General features: G+C 42.4%; 1 protein-coding gene across 10 annotated transcripts in view; it reads left to right on the top strand.

Annotated features, from left to right (window-relative positions):
* The window catches only part of plecb (plectin b), a 120,738-nt gene that overhangs the window by 93,507 nt on the left and 1,163 nt on the right, over positions 1-26,068 (top strand). For all 10 annotated transcript variants that reach the window (XM_086113297.1, XM_086113296.1, XM_086113290.1 and 7 more), the window contains 24 exons: positions 566-685; positions 789-884; positions 977-1,104; positions 2,348-2,441; positions 2,562-2,716; positions 2,892-3,201; positions 3,290-3,367; positions 3,493-3,654; positions 3,788-3,892; positions 3,994-4,089; positions 5,752-5,877; positions 5,960-6,112; positions 6,200-6,354; positions 6,465-6,591; positions 8,460-8,643; positions 9,892-10,049; positions 11,145-11,323; positions 11,398-11,536; positions 11,770-12,126; positions 12,221-12,304; positions 12,954-13,058; positions 13,141-13,239; positions 14,771-18,124; positions 18,900-25,936. In XM_086113297.1, coding sequence (XP_085969423.1) covers positions 566-685; positions 789-884; positions 977-1,104; positions 2,348-2,441; positions 2,562-2,716; positions 2,892-3,201; positions 3,290-3,367; positions 3,493-3,654; positions 3,788-3,892; positions 3,994-4,089; positions 5,752-5,877; positions 5,960-6,112; positions 6,200-6,354; positions 6,465-6,591; positions 8,460-8,643; positions 9,892-10,049; positions 11,145-11,323; positions 11,398-11,536; positions 11,770-12,126; positions 12,221-12,304; positions 12,954-13,058; positions 13,141-13,239; positions 14,771-18,124; positions 18,900-25,040 — 12,705 coding nt within the window. In that variant the 3' untranslated portion in view covers positions 25,041-25,936. The remainder of the gene's footprint in view (positions 1-565; positions 686-788; positions 885-976; positions 1,105-2,347; positions 2,442-2,561; positions 2,717-2,891; positions 3,202-3,289; positions 3,368-3,492; positions 3,655-3,787; positions 3,893-3,993; positions 4,090-5,751; positions 5,878-5,959; positions 6,113-6,199; positions 6,355-6,464; positions 6,592-8,459; positions 8,644-9,891; positions 10,050-11,144; positions 11,324-11,397; positions 11,537-11,769; positions 12,127-12,220; positions 12,305-12,953; positions 13,059-13,140; positions 13,240-14,770; positions 18,125-18,899; positions 25,937-26,068) is intronic.

The raw sequence follows: 26,068 nt of genomic DNA, 5'->3' as shown, positions 1-26,068 counted from the left end.
GGGGGGGGGGGGGGGCACTTTGAAACACACTTTCCGTGGCTTTGCATGCCTCTATTTTGAACAGATTACCTTATAGTACAAAATCGGCTTGGGACATTTATTTTAAAAGAGAATTGTTGGTCTTAAATTCTGATTGAGAAGACGTTCACTCAAAAACTGGATTACAAATCTATCATTTGGTAATTTCATGACCATTATTCTAAAAATTGACTGGAGGAAGCTACTATGCTAATTGATCATTCATGTATTTAAAAACACAGGACGATTCATTCTGTATTCCTAGTGTATATACTGTCAAAGCAATAACATACCCACATCTATCTCCCTCTCAGTATTTTTCTTCTCTCCGTCTCCCACTTTCCGCCACCACTGTTCCCATCATTCTCTCCCCTTCCCAAGCTGTCCCACTGCACAATACCTGGATTGATGGTGGTGCCTAATTAGGTTTAGTGTGGCGTGGGAGTGATCGAAAATGGTGAATCATGAGAAGAAAAGGTCTCTTGTTGTTGTCTGCTGTTGTTGAACTGAACTGCTGTTGCTCTCCTTTTTGCTGTGTTGGCTTCAGGAGTTGGAGCTGCGCTGGCGGGAGTACTATGAGCTCGTAACTGTTTTGCTCCAGTGGATCCGCCACCATGTCATGGTCTTTGAGGAGAGAAGGTTCCCAGCCAGTTATGAGGAGATAGAGGTGAGACCAGATGCAAATGACACTCATTCTGTAGGTTTGCCTCTGTCGTTAGGTGCGTGTAATTCATTTATGACGTTCATGTTTTGTTTTGTTTTTCCTTTAGCTTCTTTGGCGGCAATTCATGAAGTTCAAGGAGACAGAACTGCCACCTAAAGAATCTGACAAGAACCGCTCCAAGCACATCTACCAAACCTTTGAGGCAAGCTACGCTTCATCCTTATTCATAATGATTTGTATTTACTCGAATCCTGTTGTAGCAAACATAAACTAATTATGTGTACTTGTTCACAGAGTGCAGTGCATGCTGGACAGGTGAAGGTCCCTCCGGGCTACCATCCTATTGATGTGGAGAAAGAATGGGGTCGACTTCATGTTTCCATTTTGGAGAGAGAACGACTGCTGAGGACGGAGTTTGAGAGGTCAGCTGACAGATATTTGAGTGTGCGCATAAAATTTGGTGACAATCAGTCACTTTTTTTAAGACTGTGTTTAGCACATGCCTCAACATGCGCACGTAAACTTTGGTGACAATCGGTCACGGTTTCCGTATATTGTGCAACTGTAATGGAACGGGTGCATACATTGCACACACACAGGCTGGCTGCATTGGCCAGTCATTCCTGCAATGTCTTTTGATTTTTTTTTCTTTCTTGAAGGAAAAATATGAAATCTGACATGGGTAGGAGTGCCATCTGAACTATGACAATACTTGATGACAATTTTCAACATTTTTATAGCACAAAAGACAAGGAAACAAGTCCAAAATGAACTTGAGTTACAGCACGTGTGACATCACAATCATTATGTGAACCGATCAAAATTATCGCTGCATCATGTTATTGTTTTGATCAAAGCTTTTTATCCAGGAAATCAAATGCCATCGGTACTTGTACTTTTAATATTTATACACACTGCCCAATAGAATGAAAGCGAATACATTTTGAGTGGCGTGTTGCTGTATGTATGTTAGCAGTCCACTTTGACTGTTTTTGAGGCAGGAGGAATGAGTCCATGATGACAAATAAGAAGAAATAATTCCTCTGTTTTAGAAATAAAATTGTAGAGTTGGTGGGCTGTCTGGTTAAAATGACAGAATAGACTGAAGGGAGGTATGGTTCCCAGTGTGAATCAAACCGTGAAAATACAGTCAAAAATAAATAAATGGACACATTTGGTCCAGCATTTAATAGATCAGTTGATTTATAGTTTTTGCTTAATGCTAACACACAAATCAACCAATAGATCCCATCTTCATGGTGGTGGCAGAAAAAAAAAACTTGACGGTACCAAGTATCACTTCTTAGTATTACTGCTGGAGGAAGTTTTTGCACTTTTCTTCCTAAATCAACCCCTTACAAAAGCTTGACACAATGTGATGTGCCCCATGGTGAATTTTGTTTGTATGTAGACGAACATGGCGTCATGACTGAGAAATGGGAAGTGAAGCGTCAGGAAATGTCGACATTGTTGTCAGTCACACTCTTCTGCTCTACTGCGGTGTCTTTTGTTTTGTTCTACTGAGACATTAATCTGAATAGTTGAGATCAAGACATCTGTGAGTGAACTTTATAAACTGGAGTACCTGCTGCAGCACAAATTCCTACAAGCATAGTAATTGAGTCTCAAAAGGTTAAAGTTTTGTTTTTTGTTTTTTTTCTTCAGACTCGAGAGACTTCAGCGGATTTTCAGCAAAGTGCAGATGGAGTCAGTAAGATATGATGAGCTCTTCATCCACATTGAGACCTTGCTCCAGACGGTGAGTCCCAAGGCCATAAGTTGAAAAGGTCAAACTGGCGGTCTCATGGACATAACATTTCCGAATGCCACATTCAACACAGCAATTGAGATTGACATTAAAATTGTGTTGTTGGATTAGGACATCCGCCTCCTTAACGCGGGAAAACCTGCTCAGCACACAGCAGAAATTGATCGTGAACTGGACAGGACGGACAACATTGTTCGTCTTCTCTTCAATGATGTACAAACGCTCAAGGATGCGCGCCACCCTCAGGCTGAACAGATGTACCGCAGGTGGGTGCTATATGAACTCCACTCATGGCGCTTAACTCATTCAGTACCAGCCACTTCTAGACCAAGTCTGAAAAGACGTTTAAAAACGTCTTTGGGAGTGAATGAGTTAACAGGAAGAAACATGCCAATGACTCAATAGCCATTAAGTAAAATCTATGATCCGCTTCCTGTACAGGATCTACAGCCTACGCGAGCGCCTAGTAAACTTGCGCAGCGATTACAACCTTCGCCTGAAGTCTTCCCAGATTGCCTTGACCCAAACATCCCAGAACACTACCATGAAGGCACGGCCAGAGTTGGATGACGTGACGTTGCGCTATGTCCAAGATCTTCTTGCTTGGGTGGAGGAGAACCAACACCGTATTGACGGGGCTGAGTGGGGTTCAGATCTGCCATCTGTTGAGTCACAGCTGGGCAGCCACAGAGGCCTGAACCAGACAGTGGAAGACTTCAGGTCAAAGATTGAACGTGCAAAGGCTGACGAGGTAATCATTTTCATCCATCTTTTTTTTTCCTAGTTGTCTTATTCAGATTATCCTTCATTCAGTATTTTTCATCTCTGCTGGTTTTCAGAACCAGCTATCCCCAGCCAGCAAAGGCACATACCGAGAATACTTGGGTAAACTGGACCTTCAGTATGGCAAACTCCTGGTAAATATGCAAAGAAACGTATTGCGTGTACTCCAATTGGTACAAGACTTGAAGCTTTTTTTATTTAATTGGTAAATATAAGCGGCTACAAGATCATCTTTTTCTAATATTCTTGCTCCTCTCAGAACTCATCAAAGTCCCGCTTGCGGAACTTGGATTCACTGCACGCATTTGTCAGTGCAGCAACCAAGGAACTCGTGTGGTTAAATGAGAAAGAAGAGGAGGAGGTCAACTTTGACTGGAGTGACCGAAACACCAACATGGCAGCAAAAAAAGACAACTACTCGGTGTGTTTCTAAAGTAGAACTCCTTCTGTGGTCTTTCATTCAACTTTTGAGATTCCTTTTCGATAAATGTTTATAGAATGAAAATCATTGCATTTTAATGTGTTCATTGTTCCTTTTTATTCTTACCCTTCAGGCTCTTATGCGAGAGTTGGAGCACAGGGAGAAAAAAGTCAATGATATCCAGACTATGGGAGATAAATATATCAAGGATGGCCATCCTGGCAAGAAGACAGTGGAGGTGATGACAATAACAAGTTTGCTTTGACAGCGATATTGGCAAAAATACACTTTTGACTCATACCAACTTTGCTATCATCATACCTGCTTGCTCTCTACCAGGCCTACACAAGTGCTCTGCAGACTCAATGGAGCTGGATTCTTCAACTGTGTTGTTGTATTGAAGCTCATCTTAAAGAGAACACGGCTTACTACCAGGTATCTCATGACTTCAAATGGTCATTTCCATTGAAATGTTGTGCAATGCTGTTGCTGAAGCACATTATTATGTCAGCATATCATAGTCAGTGACTGTGCAGAGATAATGATACCAGATTTGGATTTGCTCCATTATTCTTCAGAGGTGTAGTGGCACAAAAAATCTCTTCAGTCTTTACAATTCTATTTACAATGGCTGTGGATGGTATGATAAACTATGACTTCTCTGCCATGGTGAGAACGTAATGATTGTCATTTAAGCTGACTGGAAGAACTGAATTCCCTTTACTGAAAATAGATTATTTTACAGTTTGCAGACAGATCAATTGCACATTCATTCATTAAATAGGCAGTTAATGTGTCAAAATAAACTTGTGGTAGGGTAACAGGGCATATAAGAGTACTGCATACCTTTGAAAATGGCAGAAGAATCACAGATATCAACATTTTCCCCAGGTGTGCGGATGGCCACCCTGCAGCTCTGCAACTGATCTTTTTGGATGTTTGAAATATCTATTCATCCATCCATTTTCTAATCCGCTTATCCTCGGAAGGGTCGCGAGGCATGCTGAAAACTATCCCAGCTGTCTTTGGGCAGTAGGCTGGGAACATCCCGAACCGGTTGTCAGCCAATCGCAGGGCACACACAGACGAACAACCATCCGTGCTCACATTCACACCTGGGGACAATTTAGAGTGCTTCATTACCCTGCCATGCATGTTTTTGGAATGTGGCAGAAAATCCGGGTACCGGCGAAAACTCACACAGGCACTGGGAGAACATGCAAACTCCACACAGGAAGGCCTGAATCGAACCCTGCACCTCGGCACTGTGAGGCCAACGTGGTGCCTATTTTTGAAATAATTGTTGCAGGATTGTCAGTATTTAGATTTTATTTTGTTCTCTATTTTCACTCACAATTCTGGAAACTAGGACATGTGAGAACTGTTGCTACGAAATATAAATACCCAAGGAAACTATGTTGATTCACTTATTACCTCATACCAGTGCATTCCACATACACTGAGTTAATATGCCTTCTGTCTTCTAGCAACATTGTGACGGCAACAGAGCAATGCCATGGCATCACTGGCAAATAATATGTCAGAATAATAACATATTTAGTTTGTAAAGTGCTTTTCAAAAATACTCCGACACTTTACAGTTTAACATAAGTCTGCAAAATGTAGTGATGTTTGCTGAGGAGATATGTGGGTGCGCCATAGAGGAGGCTGTTACAGTAATCAATGCGTGATGAAATAAGATAAGATAACATTTATTTGTCCCACACTGGGGAAATTTGCATATAAAGGCATGGATAAGGGTTTCAGATACAGAGAAGGAGAGATGGGGGCAAATGCGAGCCATTTTCTCAAGGTGATAGAAAGCTGATTTTGTCACTTTAATAAGGTGAGAGTGTTGTCAATGATAACTCCAAGGTACCTGTAGTGACGTGAGGATGAGAGGGTGGACTTAATGAAGGAGAGGTGAGTGTTTAGGTTTGGTGATGTGAGAGATTTGTGACTTATGATGATCATGCCTTATTAAACAAGAAAACATATTTCCATGCGCAAAGTTGTAACTGTGAAAAAACAAACAAACCAATTTCTGGCTGGATAATGGCTTAACCAAGTGGAATATTTTTGTCCTCCCCATTACAGTTCTTTGCCGATGTGAAAGAGGCTCAGGACAAGATGAAAAAAATGCAGGAGACTATGAATAAGAAATACAATTGTGATCGTTCCACCACAGCCACACGCCTGGAGGATCTGCTGCAGGATACTGTGGTAGGGATGATTGCTTCCACATACCTTCACATACAGTCTAGTTGTCACCCGGTTTTAATCTAGTTTGCTTCTGTGTCAACAGGAGGAGCGAGAACAGTTGAATGAATTCAAGACACACGTGAATGGCCTTAACAAGAGGGCTCGCTCCATCATTCAGCTGAAACCACGTAACCCCACCACATCCATCAAAGGCAAACTGCCCATTCAGGCTGTCTGTGACTTCAAACAACAAGAGGTGCGGATTACTAGCAGTACGCAAAATGATGAAGTGGAGCAAGCACCTAAGAGCCACTGTAGGGTTAAATTCTGTATTCCTTTACAGATTACTGTTCATAAAGGAGACGAGTGTGCACTCCTCAACAACTCCCAGCCTTTCAAATGGAAGGTTTTGAGTCGCTCCGGACATGAGGCAACTGTGCCTTCTATTTGCTTCCTGGTTCCACCAGTAAACAAGGATGCCATGGACAGTGTGTCCAGGTGAGAAAGCAAAATATACATCTGATTTCATCGAGTTTCCAAGAGTATCCTCAGAGGCCGTGGTATGTGCAGTCGTGTAACAATAGATGTTGCCTATCTCCTACGCCCAGTCTGGAAACAGGTCATCAGCAGATGGTGTCCATGTGGCAGACGTTGTATATCAACATGAAGAGTCTGCTGTCGTGGCAGTACCTGATGAGGGACTTTACACAAATTCGCTCCTGGAACATCACAATGGTGTGTGGCGACACAATTCTTATTCAGTGTCTTGGGTCCTAGCTTACTACCTTAATTTCATTTTATTGTTTGATTTGTTTAATTTAAAATTACATTTCAATGAAATGAAATGATTCACTGATGGTGTAGTGGTGCGCACGCCTGACTTGCTTGCGGGCAACGTGGGATCGGTTCCAACTCAGTGGCGGTGTGAATGTGGGTGTGAATGTGAGTTTGTCTCTATATGTGTCCTGTGACTGACTGGTGACCAGTTCAATGTGTCCTCTGCCTTCCGCCCGTCTTCAGCTGGATAGGCTCCAGCACCCCCGCGACCCTGTACAGCAGTGGTCCTCAACTAGAAATGCTGTAGGTCCACTTTCTTTTTTTTTTTAACAAGACCAAGGTCTGGTCCCATGCACGGCGGTCATGGGGAGCAGGGCTATATGCCCATTTAGTATGGTCAAGCCAAGCTTATAAAAATCAACACTCCTCACAACCAACCAATAATGGGGTGCATGAAAATAACAATTATTCACTTTGCCTGTACACAACAAATAATGAGAGGTATTGTGTTGAGGCACAGGAACTCCTTTATTTTGTTAAGTTGTGCCTGCTTAATATTAGAAATAGCCCTTTTCGGGAAATAAGACATTTTTACTTTAACTTTGTTTAACAGTAGTTGTCTTTTTTTCCCCTTAATTTAACAAAAACAAAATACTCATTTTACCAAAATAAATACTAAACATGAAAACAAAAATATCCTTTTCATTTGTACAATTCCCCTCTGAAATCACTGAAAAATATATCAGAAGAGGAGTTAAGAACCATTTTAAATACTGACACAAGGGAGCACAGGAATGTGCAGTGCTGTTCTTCCACTAAAGGTGAATGCAATGTCTGAGGCATGCAAATATTATTTGAGGACGCCATTGTGATGTTCATTTACCATGTTGCGGTGTTCTGCTGTTAAACAGCTGCAAAGATCCCCGGGTAGACGGGAGCAAAACTGCACACAATCGAAACCTCCCGCGATTCGTCTTGTCTAATTGTCTGTGTGCGGCTCTCCTGGGCTGAAGCTGTGAGCACACTGTGGCGTCGCGCATGCGTCTGTTTCCTGACACAATCATCCATTTTGAATGCGTGTGTATTGGGATAGACGCGTGCTGACGCTTATGTATGGGCACACCTTAAGTTCAGAGAAGCCAATCAGCGCATCGTATATGCTGATGCTTATGTATGGGCACACCTTAAGTTCAGAGGAGCCAATCAGCGCATCGTATATGCTGACGCTTATGTTTGGGCACACCTTAAGTTCAGAGGAGCCAATCAGCGCATCGTTATCGCCGACATGCCCTGCTCAGCCAGGGTCTGCAGTTCGTCAAACATTATACACACACAGTCGCGCTGCTGCGGTCCTCCGCAATACATCTGTTAGTGCACGCAAAGTATACAACGGATAATTTTAACAAGCGATCGCGGTAATGCGCAGATTATAGTCCAAAAATATAAAAGGTATAACGTAAAAGTCACTTTATAATTTATTATTTTATACAATTTGCCGAGGGTCCGGACAGAGGAGGTCCGGACAGAGGAGGTCGGCGGTCAGGTCGTGGATCGCGGTCCGCCAGTTGAGGAAGGCTGCTGTACAGGATAAGCGGTGTTTGAAATGGATGGATGGATATAATTAAATAATAGTTCTGCAAGCATTTCTAGAATATTAATATTAGTGGAATTTTATGAGGCTTAAGTTTGTAGTTTGTTTAAAAAAATGTGACCCCAAAATTCACATGAAATACATGATTTCAATTGAAATGCTGCTTACATGAAGAAAGAAATTGTTCTTCATATTAATTCCATGTCTTATCCTTGTTTTCCTCTGTCATTCGCAGTTAAAGTCAATGAAACCAGACGAATATAGACAAATGATGAGGAACCTGGAGCTCCACTACCAGGACTTTATGCGTGACAGCCAGGATTCGCAGCTCTTTGGACCTGATGACCGCCTCCACGTAGAGGGAGACTACACCAAGACCACCCAGCACTTTGACAGTCTGCTTCGCTCTATGGAGGAAGGTAAAAGTCTTACCATGTCTGTCTTTGACGGAAGGGAAAAAAGCATTTGTAAACTGTATAGAGCATACATGTTATGTTCTTAATTCATATTCCAGGGCGAATGGTTGTTAGGCTCAAAGGTGAGTGAGTGAAGTCACGCACATGCTTCCAAGCTTTAGAGTAGACATGGAGATGTTTTTGTGAGGGTTGATGTAGATCAGCGGTCCCCCACCTTTTTTGCCCCACGGGCCGGTTTCATGTCAGACAATATTTTCAGGGATCGGCCTTAAAGGCCGGATAAATACAACAAAATAATAATATATGACCTGCATGAAAAATGTGCTATTTCTGTATTTGACACATACACAAAACGCACTGTATTATTGGGCGCAGCCAGGCATGGTAAAACATACGCCAGCTTAAACATACGGCATGCATGCACGCACGCTAAAAACACGTTTTTAAAAAGGCAACGGAAGCAAAACGGAGTTCGGTTGTACTTTATTTAGCCATTTTACAATGTACTCACATTTTTCTCTTCACCTCCTACACGCTCACCCTTCACTCATTGGCGACAGGTACCTGCTAGGGGCGTGCCTTAGCGTCCTCTTACACGCCCACCCTTCACCTCATTGGCGACTGGCACCTGCTAGGGACGTGCCTTTAGCGTCCTCTTACACGCCCACCCTTCATTCATTGGCGGACTTCCGCATGCCTGTCGTCACACACTCCGCCTTTCTCTATACAAACAGCGTGTCGGCCAGAGGTGCTCTCAGTCAGGCTTTGGAACTCGGCGCATACACTAGACGCTCCGCATTATAAGGCGTCCTGTCCATTTTGGAGAAAATTTAAGACTTTTAATGGCGCCTTATAGTCGTGAAAATACGGTAATGTAAGTTATTTAGTCTTTCTGTGCGGCTCGGCACCACATGACCGCGGACCGCTACCGGTCCGCGGCCCGGGGGTTGGGGACCACTGTTGTAGATGATTGACTGCATGGTGTTTTCCACTGCCACATCTGCACAAAGTACAGCCTGTAATTCTGGGTTCATCAAATGAAATCGCTTCATCGGTCACGGCACTGAATGGATTCACAGTCTAATGAGATCCAGAAAATTATTATTATTATCTATTGGTAATGGCATTATAGGTGAATGCATGTGCCGTGAACATGAATTGCATGTGAGCTTATTCTGAGTTAATGAGCTATTTTAGCGGAATGCTTTGTTTTCTATTGATACATAATGCAATTTAAAATCTTATCCATAGGTCAACAAAATGAGTCTCTGTGTAAGAACTATATCTCGGAGCTCAAGGACCTGCGACTGCGAATTGAAGACTGTGAAGCCCAGACTGTGGCTCGCATCCGCAAACCAATGGAAAAGGAACCTCTGAAAGAATGTGTTCAGATGAACGTAAATCAGCAGGTGCGCTGCACTCTTTTGCTTTGTTCACACAAAGTTCCCGCAAAATGATCATCAGATCCTCATCGCATCAGAGCCTGAATAGATGCAACATCCACCTGTGACCTTTATACTGAACCCATGAAAGTGGAATGTTGCCACGACTGTTGAAATGGTCGCAAGACATTTCACAAAGGGATAATTCTTGCCCAAGTTCGTTGTGATGTAATGAAATACTTGTACAATGATGAGAAGTGAGTCTGGTTCCGCATAGTGCTGAAATCTGATTCTACCTTGGAAGGCAGAAAACTCCGCGGTCACATCCGTCCCCCCGTTCTGTGTTGTCACTGTGGAAACACAACAATTACAAATAATTTGCATTGTTCAATTGAACTCAACTCATTGTACTTTAAAAACAACAACAGCTCTTACAAAGTGCATTGCCATTTAGCATCCGGTAGATGCATTGTTTTATTGTTGAAGTAGATGAGAGAGAGGAGCAAGATTGAAGTCTCCACTGACCAGCAAGAGGGCGTCAGGATGATGAAATTGTAATCTTGTAATCACGCCGTGCGCAACGTCAGTCACGTTTGCGACAAGCCGAGTTTGAGAGCAAGTAAACAAATGTAGTTTTGTCACAGTTGATAGTTTGTCCACTGCCATGTAGCACAAATACAAAATGATTGCTTAAATTCTTCTGTCCCATTTAGTCTTCTTGCTTTCTTCGCTAGACTTCAATTTAGCACTTCATCTCCTCTGAGATGCATTCGGCTCCATGGTTGTGGCTCCTCCGTTGTAGAATCTTAGAGAAGCGGCAAATTTTCAGTCAACTTGGTAAAAACTGAGCTTTTATAAAACTGCTGCCAAATGTCGACGCAATAAACATTGATATTACATGCCAAGGAATGTGAGCCAAAATCGAGAAAACGGTCCACAATGGGTTAGCATGACACACAATGAACATTACATGACAAAAATGGATAAAAAGATTCAAATAAAAGAATATTAACGGAGCTGTTGTCACAGATTTCCACCTCAGAGGCATCTCTTTTGTCTCCCATCTCCCCTGTAGAATTAGTTTTTTTTCTCCATCAAAAGCATTGACCGTTTGTTTTACAGAAAATGCAGGTAGAGCTTGAGGGTCTCAAGAAGGACCTTGATAAGGTGTCAGTGAAGGCACAAGAAATCTTGAAGTCCCCACAGGAGTCTACCTCTTCTCCTGTTCTGCGTTCTGAGCTAGACCTCACCGTACAGAAGATGGATCACACCTACATGCTGTCCTCCATTTATCTTGAGAAGTGAGACCCTCAAAAGATTGTACATTGCTTGCACTGCAGTGAACTTTCGACTGATTCACTGTCTCTTGTACCAGGCTCAAGAATGTGGAAATGGTCATTCGTAACAGCAAAGGTGCTGAGGGTGTACTCAAACAGTATGAGGACTACCTGCGTGAAGTCCACACTGTGCCCAGTGACATCCAGGCCGTTGAGACATACCGTACTAAGCTTAAGGTAATTAGAAAATATGAAATGATGGCTCATTCTAGATTAGAAACGAATGCAATGAGAGCGAGAGAGAGAGAGAGAGAGAGACAAGAAATATTTCAATCTCTGCCCAATGTATGTCTTGACCCAAACTATATAGACACAGTGCACTTTGATAATTTAGCCTACTCGTCGCGATTGTGTTTTTTGTTCACTACTCATAGCCCTGTCACTTAATCAATTTGGTTTGAAAAATACAGAAAATGCGAGCTGAGGCTGAGGCTGAACAGCCAGTGTTTGATTCCCTCGAAGAAGAACTAAAGAAAGCCTCTACCGTGAGTGACAAGATGAGTCGTGTGCACAGCGAGCGCGATGCTGAGCTGGACCACTACCGGCAGCTCCAGTCTAGCATTCAGGACCGGTGGAAGGCCATGTTTACGCAAATTGACCTTCGCCAGAGAGAGCTTGAGCAGCTCGGCCGGCAGCTGGGCTACTACCGTGACAGCTATGATTGGCTGATCACTTGGATAGCAGACGCCAAGCAAAGGCAAGAAAGGATACAAACTGTACCCATCACTGACACCAAGACACTGAAAGAGCAACTGGCCCTCGAAAAGGTTCGTCATGTACTTTGATTTTACAAGGAGCAAAAATGCAATGTCTTCAAGACAAGTCAGTTCACCTACATTTTTATCCTGCTTTCCAAAACAGAAGTTACTGGAGGAGATTGAGAAGAACAAAGGAAAAGTCGACGAGTGTCAGAAATATGCTAAAGCATACATTGACACAATCAAGGTGAGCATTAGATGACCCTAGTATTACACAATTAAAATTGTAGCTCTCTTGCTCTTGGTCAAGAACTTAAATCCCATAGAATAAACAGATTTAAGGTAGATAATGCTGGTTGGCACGTTTTAGTGTACCACAACAGTTAATATGTGGCTCCTATGAGCTATGCGCAGGCTACAGATGGCATCGGACAAATCTGATTGAGCGCTTAATGCATTTCTGCAGATGCTGTGGCACACTGTAGCATCTTATTTGTTCTGGCATCTTACTTTTGATTTTCTTGCACAAAAAGTCCAATATAGAGTACAGGAAGTCCTTGATTTACGAAAGAGCTCCGTTCCTATGCTGACAACGTAACCCGGATTGCCGCATAAATCGGATTTCACCGTCAAAGTCGAAACTTTCATCAAAATACTTTGTGTTTAAAAAAAAGAAAGGAAAAAAATTAATAACGTTGACGGCAAAGCGCACCGTTTCACTTCTCAGACAGCCGGCCACTCATTGTGTTTTGGAACACTGGAGGCATCTGCTTCCATGATTTCGCACAATTTGAACATTTTGAACCTGAGATACCACGATATTTCCTGGTGCATCCTTAATACAAGCCTATTTATTCACTAAACTACGGTGTATCTATTTTTTTGTTCCCCTGAAGGACTACGAACTCCAGTTGGTTGCCTATAAAGCTCAAGTGGAGCCTCATGCTTCTCCTTTAAAGAAAACCAAACTGGATTCTGCATCTGATAACATCATTCAGGAGGTATGGTTCTTCACATCCACTTATTCAACAGTGGCTGGCTAAAAACAAATCCTGACTCATACAACTCTTCTTCTATATCCAGTATGTAACACTGAGGACCAGATATAGTGAACTGATGACTCTGACCAGTCAGTACATCAAGTTCATCACTGATGCACAGCAACGCCTGGAGAATGAGGAGGTGCGTGGCTCCAAGCTGGGAATCCCAAACAAACTAAAATTTAACAAGATCTTAACCAACAAGCTAATCAACCAAACAAGCAACATTTTTTTATCCTCCCATCACTTGCTCATGCTGCAATCATACACTCACAAACACATGTGCGTAAACACCCTCACACACCATGATTATACTGTATTGGATTGAAAGAACACTGCCATTTTTAAATCTAGGGCAAAATCGAACTGGATTAAATTATGTGGGGGTTCAAATTGAAATGGGTGAAGTTTGTAGTCAGTTTGTTTGTTTGTTTTTCTTTTTTGTTAAGTTTACAGTGTCTTCAGTTTATGGAGTGTTCCATTGGTCAGGGGTTCTTTCTTTCACGACAGCTTATTCAGTTATAACTTGGGCCACCTTTACAAGGTTAAATCTATTTCCTACGATCCTGGGTTTTCTATGTCAAATTCACACGTTTGGGTTTTTAAACATTCTTTTCTTACCCTAATGGTGTGTGTTTGTTTGCTTCTCTTAACTGCTTGCCAGTGGTTTGCCCTGATGAATGCTTGAACTTGTTTGAGCATTAAAGAGGTAACTATTTAGTGGTGAAGGTTCTTTTACATGTATTCTGTTTGGTTATATTGCATTTTTTCACAATACAAATTTCCACATCTTTGGTGACTGGTGAAAATTCAGTCAATTCTTTCAGGTATAGTAGTTAAGAGGTTGCACGTCTTAAACTCATTAATGTGACCTAATAGAGCAAAGTCATTAGACAATTGCGAGGAAACCTTGAACCTAAAATGTGTACTGTATACTTCATATAACAGCTCACTTCGCTTCAAGGACTATCTATAAGGCAATCTTATTTTAGAATGGAGGGTGTTTTTCTACTTATATGTGGTGTCCTGACTAACAGTGGACTTTTCTGAAGTCTTTTCTCTTTGACTTTGCCTTGTTTACTTTTATTTCGGGTGTTTACTGTGATTTAAAGAACCCAAAATGTTTATATTAGGTCTACCAACAAACAGACATGTTTATATGATTTGGTGTGGTAGATATATACTGTAAACTACATTAAAGTACATTTTACAACCTCGCTACTCGGTAATACCCCCAAATGTATGTTTCTGATATTAGTTTATTGCCGAAATCAAGTTTCAAATCATTTTAAGAGTAGCAGTCCAATTATACCTGCATGTAATGTGACTTTTCTGTCCGTGAAATATGTCCACTCCATTCATTAACTCGTAACATCATCCATTTTCACTGAATTGCCTTGCTATTAATTAATTTCAATGCATCGTGAATTTAAATCTATTTTGCATCTGGCATTGATCTCTGACTTGTTCTGTTAGCTAACTTTTAACATTAACATTGCACTGGTAATACATTACATTGCATTGCTCTTATTCCGGTGTGATTATGTTGTGATTACTATTGTAATTACAATTGTAAACCCACACTGTTTAGAGCTGGTGAATGTAAATGGTTACCTTCCACATGTCATGCTTAATTATAATCTCTTCTTTACCATTTGCTCCCACTAATGCAGAAAGCTGCAAAGAAACTCAAAGCAGAAGAAGAGAAAAAAATGGCAGAGATGCAGGCTGAGTTAGACAAACAGAAGCAGTTAGCAGAAGCACATGCAAAGGCCATTGCCAAGGCAGAAAAAGAGGCGCAAGAATTGAAACTCAGAATGCAGGAAGAAGTTAGCAAGAGAGAAATTGCTGCTGTAGATGCAGAAAAGCAAAAGCACAATGTCCAACTGGAACTTCATGAGCTAAAAAACCTTTCAGAGCAGCAGATCAAAGACAAAGCTCAGCAAGTGGATGATGCTGTTCAAAGCAGAATAAAGATTGAAGAGGAAATACGCCTTGTAAGAATCCAACTTGAGACAACCGTCAAACAAAAAACTACAGCTGAATCAGAGCTAAAGCAACTTCGTGACAGAGCAGCTGAGGCTGAGAAACTGAGGAAGGCTGCCCAGGAAGAAGCGGAAAAGCTACGCAAACAAGTCCATGAAGAGACCCAGAAAAAGCGTAAGGCAGAGGAGGAACTCAAATTAAAATTTGAGGCAGAAAAGGAAGCATCAAGGCAAAAGCAAAGGGCACTGGATGACCTCGAAATGCTCAAAATGCAGGCAGAGGAGGCAGAAAGGCAGGTGAAGCAGGCAGAAATTGAAAAGGAAAGACAAATCAAGGTTGCTCATGAAGCAGCACAGAAGAGTGCCGCCGTTGAGCTCCAGAGCAAACACTTGTCCTATGTGGAAAAGACCTCAAAGTTGGAAGAATCCCTCAAACAGGAGCATGGTGCTGTCCTTCAACTGCAACAAGAAGCATCGCGCCTCAAGAAACAACACGAAGATGCGGAATTGGCTAGGGAAGATGCCGAAAGGGAACTTGAGAAATGGAGGCAAAAAGCTAATGAGGCCCTCCGTCTAAGGCTCCAGGCTGAGGAAGAGGCTCACAAAAAGAATCTTGCACAAGAAGAAGCTGAGAAACAGAAGGATGAGGCAGAGCGCGAGGCCAAGAAAAGAGCCAAAGCTGAAGAATCAGCCCTAAAGCAGAGAGACATGGCTGAGGAAGAACTTGAAAGGCAGAGGAAGATGGCCGAGAGCACGGCACAGCAGAAGCTGACTGCAGAACATGAGCTGATTCGTCTCAGGGCAGACTTTGACAATGCTGAGCAACAACGATCCCTGCTAGAAGACGAGCTTTACCGTCTGAAGAATGAGGTTATCGCAGCTCAACAGCAAAGGAAACAACTGGAGGATGAACTTGCCAAAGTGAGGAGCGAAATGGATGTACTCCTTCAGCTTAAGTCAAAGGCAGAAAAGGAGACCATGTCAAACACGGAGAGGAGCAAACAGCTTCTTGAGGCAGAGGCCGCCAAAATGAGGGACCTGGCTGACGAGGCAGGCAAGCTAAGAGCCATTGCAGAGGAGGCTAAGCATCAAAGGCAAGTTGCTGAAGAAGAAGCAGCTCGTCAGAGAGCCGAGGCTGAGAGGATTCTCAAAGAGAAGCTCGCCGCCATCAGCGATGCCACCCGTTTGAAAACGGAGGCAGAAATTGCCCTGAAAGAAAAAGAAGCAGAAAATGAGAGACTGCGAAGACAAGCTGAAGATGAGTCTTACCAGAGGAAAGCGCTAGAAGACCAAGCCAATCAACACAAGCAAGCAATTGAGGAAAAGATAATCCAACTGAAAAAATCGTCGGAAGCCGAAATGGATCGGCAAAAAGCTATCGTGGATGACACACTCAAACAGAGGCGAGTTGTGGAAGAAGAGATCAGAATCCTGAAGCTGAACTTTGAGAAAGCGTCATCTGGAAAACTCGATCTGGAACTTGAGTTAAACAAGCTGAAAAATATCGCAGAGGAAACGCAGCAAAGCAGGCTCCGAGCTGAGGAGGAAGCCGAAAAACTAAGAAGGCTCGCCCTTGAGGAGGAGAGGAAGAGAAGGGAAGCCGAGGATAAAGTGAAGAAGATCACTGCTGCAGAGGAAGAGGCGGCTCGGCAACGCAAGGCGGCCCAGGATGAACTTGCGCGTTTGAAGAAAAAGGCAGAAGAAGCCAGGAAGCAGAAAGAAGAGGCTGATAAAGAAGCAGAAAAACAGGTTGTGGCAGCTCAGCAAGCCGCCCTGAAATGCAGCGCTGCGGAAGAGCAAGCGCAGAGTGTTCTCGCTCAACAGAAGGAGGACAGTATCATGCAGAAGAAGCTCAAGGAAGAGTATGAGAAAGCCAAAATGCTTGCCAAAGCAGCCGAGGCTGCAAAGGAGAAGGCAGAAAGGGAAGCAGCGCTGCTCCGTCAGCAAGCGGAGGAAGCTGAGCGGCAAAAGGCGGCCGCTGAATTAGAAGCCACAAACCAAGCCAAAGCCCAGGAAGATGCTGAGAGACTGCGGAAGGAAGCTGAATTAGAAGCGGCTAAACTTGCCCAATCTGAAGCTGCAGCATTGAAGCAGAAGAAACAAGCGGATGCTGAAATGGCAAAGCATAAAAAACTGGCGGAGCAAACATTGAAGCAGAAGTTCGTAGTCGAACAAGAGCTCACCAAGGTGAAACTTCAGCTTAGTGAAACTGATAATCAAAAGTCTCTCCTCGATGACGAGCTGCAGCGCTTAAAGGACGAGGTCGACGATGCTGTTAGTCAAAAAGCGCAGGTTGAAGATGAACTGATGAAAGTAAAAGTTCAGATGGAAGAGCTGCTCAAGCTTAAAATGAAAATTGAAGAGGAAAATCAGCGCCTGATCAAGAAAGACAAAGACAACACTCGAAAATTCCTTGCAGACGAAGCCGAAAACATGAAAAAGCTTGCTGAGGATGCTGCAAGGCTTAGTGGAGAAGCTCAAGAGGCAGCTCGCTTGAGGCAGATTGCTGAAGACGACCTGAATCAGCAGCGAGCTCTTGCAGACAAAATGCTCAAAGAGAAGATGCAGGCCATTCAGGAAGCATCGAAATTTAGAGCAGAGGCAGAGATGCTCCAGAGGCAGAAGGACTTGGCTCAAGAGCAAGCACAAAAGCTGCTTGAGGACAAACAGCTAATGCAGCAACGTCTGGAAGAGGAAACCGAGGAATATCAGAAGTCCCTTGAAGCAGAACGAAAAAGGCAATTGGAGATCAGGGCAGAGGCAGAAAAACTCAAACTCCAAGTTTCTCAGCTGAGCGAAGCCCAGGCCAAGGCAGAAGAAGCAGCAAAACAATTTAAGAAACAAGCTGATGTAATCGCATCCCGTCTTCATCAAACAGAAATTGCCACCAAAGAAAAAATGATTGTTGTTCAGAAATTGGAAGTTGAGAGACAAAATAACAGCAAAGAAGCCGACGATTTACGCAAAGCTATCGCAGCGCTTGAGAAGGAGAAGGCTAGACTGAAAAAAGAAGCTGAAGAACTTCAAAATATGTCTAAAGAGGTATTGTGTCTAAAATGGCATAACAAAGCAGTTTATGCCATTGTCAGCACTTCTCTGAAAACTAACCCGGTTTTTCTTCCAATTTTCCCGATTCCTTTTGTTTGATTGAACTAACCATGTAGCTTTGATTTTTAGTTTCACTTGAATCATTTTTTTTTTTTTTTTGCAGTGCACTGTGCTCATGCACATCCCGCCCTGAATGCTTCATGCCATGCACCAATTATTCGGGAGTACTTGATTTGTTTGTTTCGAAAGACAATGCAATCAAAATTGAAAAAGTAAATCCAAATTAGGGAATATCTTCTATACTACTAAGACTCGAAAATTCCTACTAAACAAGGATGTGAAAAGTAATAATGTATCACTTTAGTGGGGGTAGAAATTGTGTTTTCATTTAAGTTGATAATAGTTATAATTAATGTATATCGATAATGCAATATGACAAAGTCCGGTGCTTAGTAGGATTGTGTATAAAAAAAACTGCAATCACTTACTTCACAGCAGGCTAAATGTGATACAGTATTTAAGTGTATGCTGTCGACTCATATATTGAGATGTTGGTTTCTTCAAGTTGCTTGATAAACTTCCCAATTTCATTCATGACAACAAAATGCATCCACACAATTGTATATAAACAAATATATCACGCATCAGCAGACTGCACTGTACGGTGGTTGGTGTGGTGTATTGTGACACAAAGACTGGTGTGAAGAATGTATTTGCCACCCAGCACAAACAGGTACTTACTTGTTTTTTTTCTGCTTCCACCTGACAGATGGCTGATGCACAACAGAAACAAATTGAGCATGAGAAGACAATGCTCCAGCAAACATTCCTTACAGAAAAGGAAATGTTGTTGAAGAAGGAGAAGCTCATTGAAGAAGAGAAAAAGAGATTGGAGAGCCAATTTGAAAAGGAGGTCAAAAAGGGACAAGCTCTAAAAGATGAACAGGAACGCCAAAGACTAAAGATGGAGGAAGAGAAGAAGAAATTGCAAGCTACCATGGATGCAGCTCTGAATAAACAGAAAGAGGCTGAAAGGGAGATGATAAACAAGCAAAAACAAATGCAGGAACTGGAAAGGAAGAGACTAGAGCAGGAAAGAATCTTGGAAGAAGAGAACCAGAAACTGCGTGAGAAACTGCAGCAGATGGAGACCGCAAACAAAGACTCTGTTCCAATTACTATGGTCGCCAATGTTCTTAATGGGCAAACTGCTAGTGACACAGTAGACAGCATGGGGAAGAAAGCAGATCCCTTGGCTTTTGATGGTATTCGTGAAAAAGTCCCAGCAAGCAGACTTTATGACGTAGGTCTTCTACCAAAGAAAGATTTTGAAAAGCTCAAAAATGGTAAAACTACTGTTCAAGAGCTCGGTGAGACAGAAAACCTCAAAACCATTCTTAAAGGAAAGAACAGCATTGCTGGTATTTTGACACCATCGAATAAAATGATGTCAATCTACCAGGCATCCCAAGAGAAGAAGATTACTCCAGGCACAGCCATGGTACTTCTTGAAGCCCAGGCTGCGACTGGTTACATGCTAGATCCCATTAATAATAACAGGCTTTCTGTTAATGAGGCTGTCAGGGAAGGCTTAATTGGACCAGAGCTGCATAATAAAATGCTTTTAGCTGAGAGGGCTGTGATTGGTTACAAAGATCCGTATACAGGGGGCAAAATATCTGTCTTTGAATCTATGAAAAAGGGACTGATAGAACATGATCATGCTATCAGAGTCCTTGAGGCTCAGATTGCAACAGGGGGCATCGTTGATCCTGTCAATAGTCACCGTGTACCCAATGAAGTGGCCTATAAACAGGGACTTTATGATCCAGAAATGAACAAGATTTTGGAAAACCCTTCCGATGACACAAGAGGTTACTTTGATCCCAGCACCCAGGAACCACTGACATATTCTGAATTAATGACAAGGTGTTCAATTGACCCTGAAACTGGCTTGCTTCTTTTGCGAATCACAGATAAAGCTGCACAATGCTCAAGTATGTACACAGAGGAAGAGACCAAGGATGTGTTCAGTAAAACCACTGTGTCTGTTCCGTTTGGAAGATTCAAGGGAAAGAATGTCACCATTTGGGAAATAATAAATTCTGAGTACTTCACGGAAGATCAAAAGAAAGATCTTCTCCGTCAGTACAAAACAGGCAAGATCACAATAGAAAAAATCATTCGGATTGTCATCACTATGGCAGAAGACAAAGAAAAGACGAATGAAATTAACTTCAGTGGTCTTCGAGCACCGGTTCCTGCATCTGACCTCCTGGAATCCAAAATTATTGATAAAGACCTGTACAACAAATTGCAAAAGGGTAATAAGACTGTCAAAGAGGTGTCTGAAATGGAGCCTGTCCACAGAGCTCTCAAGGGTACAAATTGCATTTCAGGTATAATTATTGAGTCAACAGAGGAGCCAATGTCCTTCTATAAGGCAATGAAGGAGGACATATTGAGACCTGGACTTGCCTTACATATGCTTGAAGCCCAAGCAGGAACAGGCTATGTGGTTGACCCTGTTGAAAATAAGAAGTACACTGTTGATGAAGCTGTAAAAGCAGGTGTTGTTGGACCTGAACTGCATGAAAAACTCCTAAGTGCAGAGAGAGCAGTCACGGGTTACAAAGATCCATATACCGGAAAGACCGTGTCTCTGTTTCAAGCAATGACAAAAGATCTAATTCCTAAAGAGCAAGGAATCAGACTGCTGGATGCCCAAATGACCACCGGCGGTATCATTGATCCAGTCAACAGCCATCGTGTCCCCCATGATGTTGCCTGCAAGCGAAATTATTTTAATGATGACATGAAACGCAGTCTAAGCCAAGCATCTCATGAAGTCAGATGTTTCTATGACCCCAATGAAAAAGAAAAGGCGACATATGCGCAGCTCTTCCAGAGATGTTTAACTGACAAAAAGACTGGTCTGCAGCTTTTCTTTCTCACCAAGGAAGCCATCAATGCAAAGGAAGAGCCAACACTTACCGATGCCCAGACAAAACAGGCGATGACTCAGGAAACCATTGAACTTGATTCTGGACCTTTCAAAGGCAGGAAAATTACCATTTGGGAACTTATCAACTCTGAGTATGTAACTGAGACACAAAGACTTGACCTGCTCAGACAATTTCGATCTGGAAAGATAACACTTGAAAAGTTACTCAAGATTGTAATCACATTCATAGAGGAAGAGGAGGCAAAGAAACAGGAACGGCTAAGCTTCAAGGGTCTCAGATCACCTGTTCCAGCAGGCTGTCTTTATGAATCCAAAATAATTGACAAAACAACACTCGATCTTCTTCACCATGGCAAAACAACGCCTAAAAAAGTCAGCGAGAATCCCAGTGTGAAGAAATACCTCTGGGGCTCAGATAGCATTTCTGGCATCTTCTTAGAGCCAACAAAAGAGAAATTGAGCATTTATCAGGCTATGAAGAAAAACCTCATCAGAAACGACACAGGGCTTTCTCTTCTGGAGGTTCAGGCAGCCACCGGCTTCATTGTAGATCCTGTGAAAAAACAGTTTTTGACCGTAGATGAAGCCGTAAAATCAGGCCTTGTCGGCCCAGAGCTTCATGAAAAATTGCTCTCTGCAGAAAAGGCTGTCACAGGATATAAAGATCCATTTACAGGCACCAAAATAGGCCTCTTTGAAGCGATGCAAAAGGATCTCATTTTGAAAGACCAAGCCATGCCATTGCTAGAGGCACAAATGGTCACTGGAGGAATAATTGACCCTGTAAACAGTCTTCGTGTCCCAATGGATGTTGCTTTTGAAAAGAATATTTTCAGTCAGGAAATGGCTAACACTCTCTCTCAGCCATCTGATGACAACAAGGTTTTCACGGACCCAGAAACTGATGAAAATGTGACATATAAACAGCTTAAAGACAAGTGCAAAAGAGACCCAGATACAGGCATGTGCATCCTCACACTCTCAAAGCCTCAGTCTCCTACAGTTGTGGAGAAGACATACCTCTTCACGGAGGAGCAAACGCAGAGTGACCTGGCCAATACCCAAATTGACATTCCGATTGAGGGTTTTGCTGATAAACCCACAAACCTCTGGGATATCATGAACTCAAATTTGATCCCAGAACAGCAGAGGCAGAAGCTTATGGATGAATATCGTTCTGGAAACATGACTAAAGAACGAATGATCATAATTATTATTGAAATCATGGAGCAGAGAGAGATCATACGAAATGAGAATCCTCTTTTGTGCAAGACAATGAGGAGACAAGTTACCATTGAGGAGCTGCACAATGCTCGCATCATTGACTTGGAAACGTACAACCTTCTTAAACAGGGGAAAAGAGATATCCGTGACATAATGGAAATGAATAGTGTAAAACAGTATTTATATGGCACTGGCTGCGTTGCTGGCGTCCAAACTGACTCAAGCTCAAAGATCAGCATATATCAAGCCATGAACAGGGGATTTCTTGAACCGGAAATTGCCCTTAGCCTCTTGGAAACACAGGCAGCGACAGGATGCATTGTTGATCCAGTAAAAAATGAGACACTTACTGTTGATGAAGCAGTTCGTAAGGGGGTTGTAGGCCCCGAGATCCATGATAAACTACTTTCTGCTGAGAGAGCAGTTACAGGATACAAAGATCCATACAGCGGAAAGGTCATATCTCTTTTCCAAGCCATGAAAAAAGATCTTGTTAAAGAAGATTATGCTCTGAAAATGTTAGAGGCGCAGTCTGCCACAGGGGGAATTATTGATCCTGTATTCCAGTTTCATTTGCCCACAGACATTGCTGTGCAAAGAGGTTATATCAACAAGGATATCAATGAGAGATTGGCAGACGGTGTTAAAGGTTTCATTGACCCTGTCACTGACGAGAAGGTGTCATATGCACAGCTACTTAAGAGATGCAAGCTAGAAGGCGGATTGCGTCTCCTCTCTCTGGGAGACAAGAGATTGATGTTCAAGGGTCTTAGAAAACAAATCACAATGGAAGAACTTCTCCTGTCACAAATTATTGACCAGAAAACTGTCACAGAACTAAATGAAGGTCTTGTTTCAGTGGAGGAGGTCAGCAATAGGTTATCCAAGTACCTTGAGGGCACAAGCTGCATTGCGGGTGTATTCATAGAGAACACAAAGGAACGCCTATCAGTTTACCAAGCTATGAAGAAGACCATGATCAGGCCAGGCACAGCCTTCGAACTTCTTGAGGCCCAGGCAGCTACAGGTTATGTTATTGACCCAATTAAAAACCTCAAGCTGACTGTTAATGAAGCCGTGAAAATGGGAATCGTTGGACCTGAATTCAAAGACAAACTTCTCTCTGCTGAGCGTGCAGTGACTGGGTACAGGGATCCATATACAGGCAAGACAATATCACTCTTCCAGGCCATGAAAAAGGGACTCATCCTTAAAGATCATGGTATCCGTCTCTTGGAGGCTCAGATAGCCACCGGTGGAATAATTGACCCTGAGGAAAGTCATCGTTTGCCAGTTGAGATGGCATATGAACGCGGCTTCTTTGATGAGGAAATGAATGAAATACTGACGGACCCATCTGATGACACCAAAGGGTTTTTTGATCCCAACACTGAAGAGAACCTAACATACCTGCAACTCATGGAGAGATGCATTACTGATCCTGACACTGGCCTGGTTCTCCTTCTCCTTAAAGGGAAGAAGCGAGAGAGAAAGACGTCCTCAAAATCCTCAGTTCGTAAACGAAGAGTTGTTATTGTTGACCCAGACACTGGCAAAGAAATGACTGTGTATGAGGCCTACAGGAACGGACTCATAGACCGCCAGACCTACTTGGAGCTTGCTGAACAAGAGTGTGAATGGGAAGAAATCACAATGACATCTTCCGATGGTACAGTGAAATCCATCATTATTGATAGGAAGTCAGGGAGACAGTATGATGTTGATGATGCGCTTGCACGTGGCCTCATTGACCAAAATTCTCTTGAAACATATCGGTCTGGAAACCTGCCCATCACAGAGTTTGCTGACATGCTTTCCGGAAACATGGGAGGCTTCCGGTCTCGCTCCTCTTCATTTGGTTCCACCACTTGTTCTGATTACTCCTCTCCAATGAGCCCAATACCTACCATAAAACCACCTGCAGTCATATGGAATGATCCAACAGAGGAGACTGGCCCTATAGCCGGAATCCTGGACATAGACACATTGGAGAAGGTATCAGTCACTGAGGCTATCCGCAGAAACTTGGTAGACAACATCACTGGCCAAAGATTGTTGGAGGCCCAAGCCTGTACTGGAGGAATAATTGACCCTTCAAGTGGGGAGAGATTTTCAGTCACAGATGCTGCAGAAAAAGATCTTGTTGACAAAATCATGGTTGATCGTCTTAATCTGGCTCAAAAAGCATTCAATGGATTTGAAGACCCCAGAACTAAAGAAAGGATGTCTGCCTCCCAAGCTCTAAAGAAGGGCTGGTTGTATTATGAAGCTGGGCAACGATTCCTTGAGGTACAATATCTGACAGGTGGACTTGTTGAGCCTGATGTCGAGGGAAGGGTCTCACTGGATGAATCAATCAAGAAGGGTACAATCGATGCCCGCACAGCCCAGAAACTAAGAGATGTCAATTCCTACTCAAGATACCTAACATGTCCAAAAACTAAACTCAAAATCTCTTTCAGAGATGCTATGGACAGAAGCATGGTTGAGGAAGGATCTGGTCTTAGGCTTTTGGAGGCCTCCTCACAGTCCAGCAAAGGCCTCTATAGTCCATACAATGTCAGTGGTTCTGGATCTGCTTATGGGTCACGGACAGGGTCAAGGACAGGTTCCCGATCAGGATCCAGGAGAGGCAGTATTGATGCAGGCTCTAGCTTCGCCGTCAACTACTCGTCTTCTTCCTTCACATCTTCCTCAGCTGGCTATAGCCGCAAATTTTAATTGGCCATATATATCAGCCTCTAACAGCTTTATAATTTGGCATATTCAGCATAGGAATCAACAGCACCACCATATTATATAAGCTCATTTATTTCAGAAAAAAAATAATAGCAAAGAAATTAGAATATTTATTTTGCACGCCATATGGTCAAATCAAGCCTTGCCTTGACGATTCATTTTGTTTCTAAGGAACCTTGTCTAAAGTGTATTCCGATACGAATATAAAGAAAACAAAGAATTGCTACAAATATAAAGAGAATGATATTTTTGTAGTACAAATAACTCCGCATGGTGTATATCCAGCATGACATTGCTGTTTCTTCAAAGTGGCTTCATCGCTTTTATTTTATGGCTAAAAATGTAAGAAGTTATATATTTTGTGTTTCCGAACTAATGCTGCTTGTTTGTCAAACTGAAATACTTTTCCAGTATTCCTTGTTTTATTTGAAATTCAATACAATGTTTATTTTGTATCTTTTTTGACACGACTAAATAAGATGCATAGCGACAATGTTTTGACAAAATCTAGTGTATTTATCTAACACATACACAGGTTTGTATAGTTCAAACAGATTTTGTGTTTTGTTGATCATTGTGTAATTGCAGTCTCAAACATACTAAAATGAAACAACACCAGAATACACCAGTGAGATTTACTGTCAGAATTAGTTACCGGTATGCAATATACATACACATACATACATACATACACACACAGTACTTTCATATCAATATTTGTGATGCTTTGAACTTTATATAAAATGGACTTGCTTGCATGCTTTTTGTTCAATATTCACACTCCCTATCTTGGATTCTTCATAATCATTCTTCCTTGCAAAGATGATGTCAGACTTCATCCCACACATGATGCAGACCCGTCTTCTGTTAATTTCGTTGTAAGTTGTTTTGCTTTCCCATGTGTTGTTTGTGTGTGTTCCTCAAATTCATTCATTTTTAGTTTGTCACAGCCACCAATGCAACATTCTGTTGCTACAAAATTCCATGACTGTTAAACTACAATTACTTTT

This window comes from Hippocampus guttulatus, chromosome 6, assembly GCF_054856545.1.
Source record: "Hippocampus guttulatus isolate MCC_2025c chromosome 6, RoL_Hgut_1.0, whole genome shotgun sequence".
Taxonomy (NCBI): domain Eukaryota; kingdom Metazoa; phylum Chordata; class Actinopteri; order Syngnathiformes; family Syngnathidae; genus Hippocampus; species Hippocampus guttulatus.
Note: the sequence above shows the minus strand (reverse complement) of the source record. Positions and strands in the feature narration are given on the sequence as shown.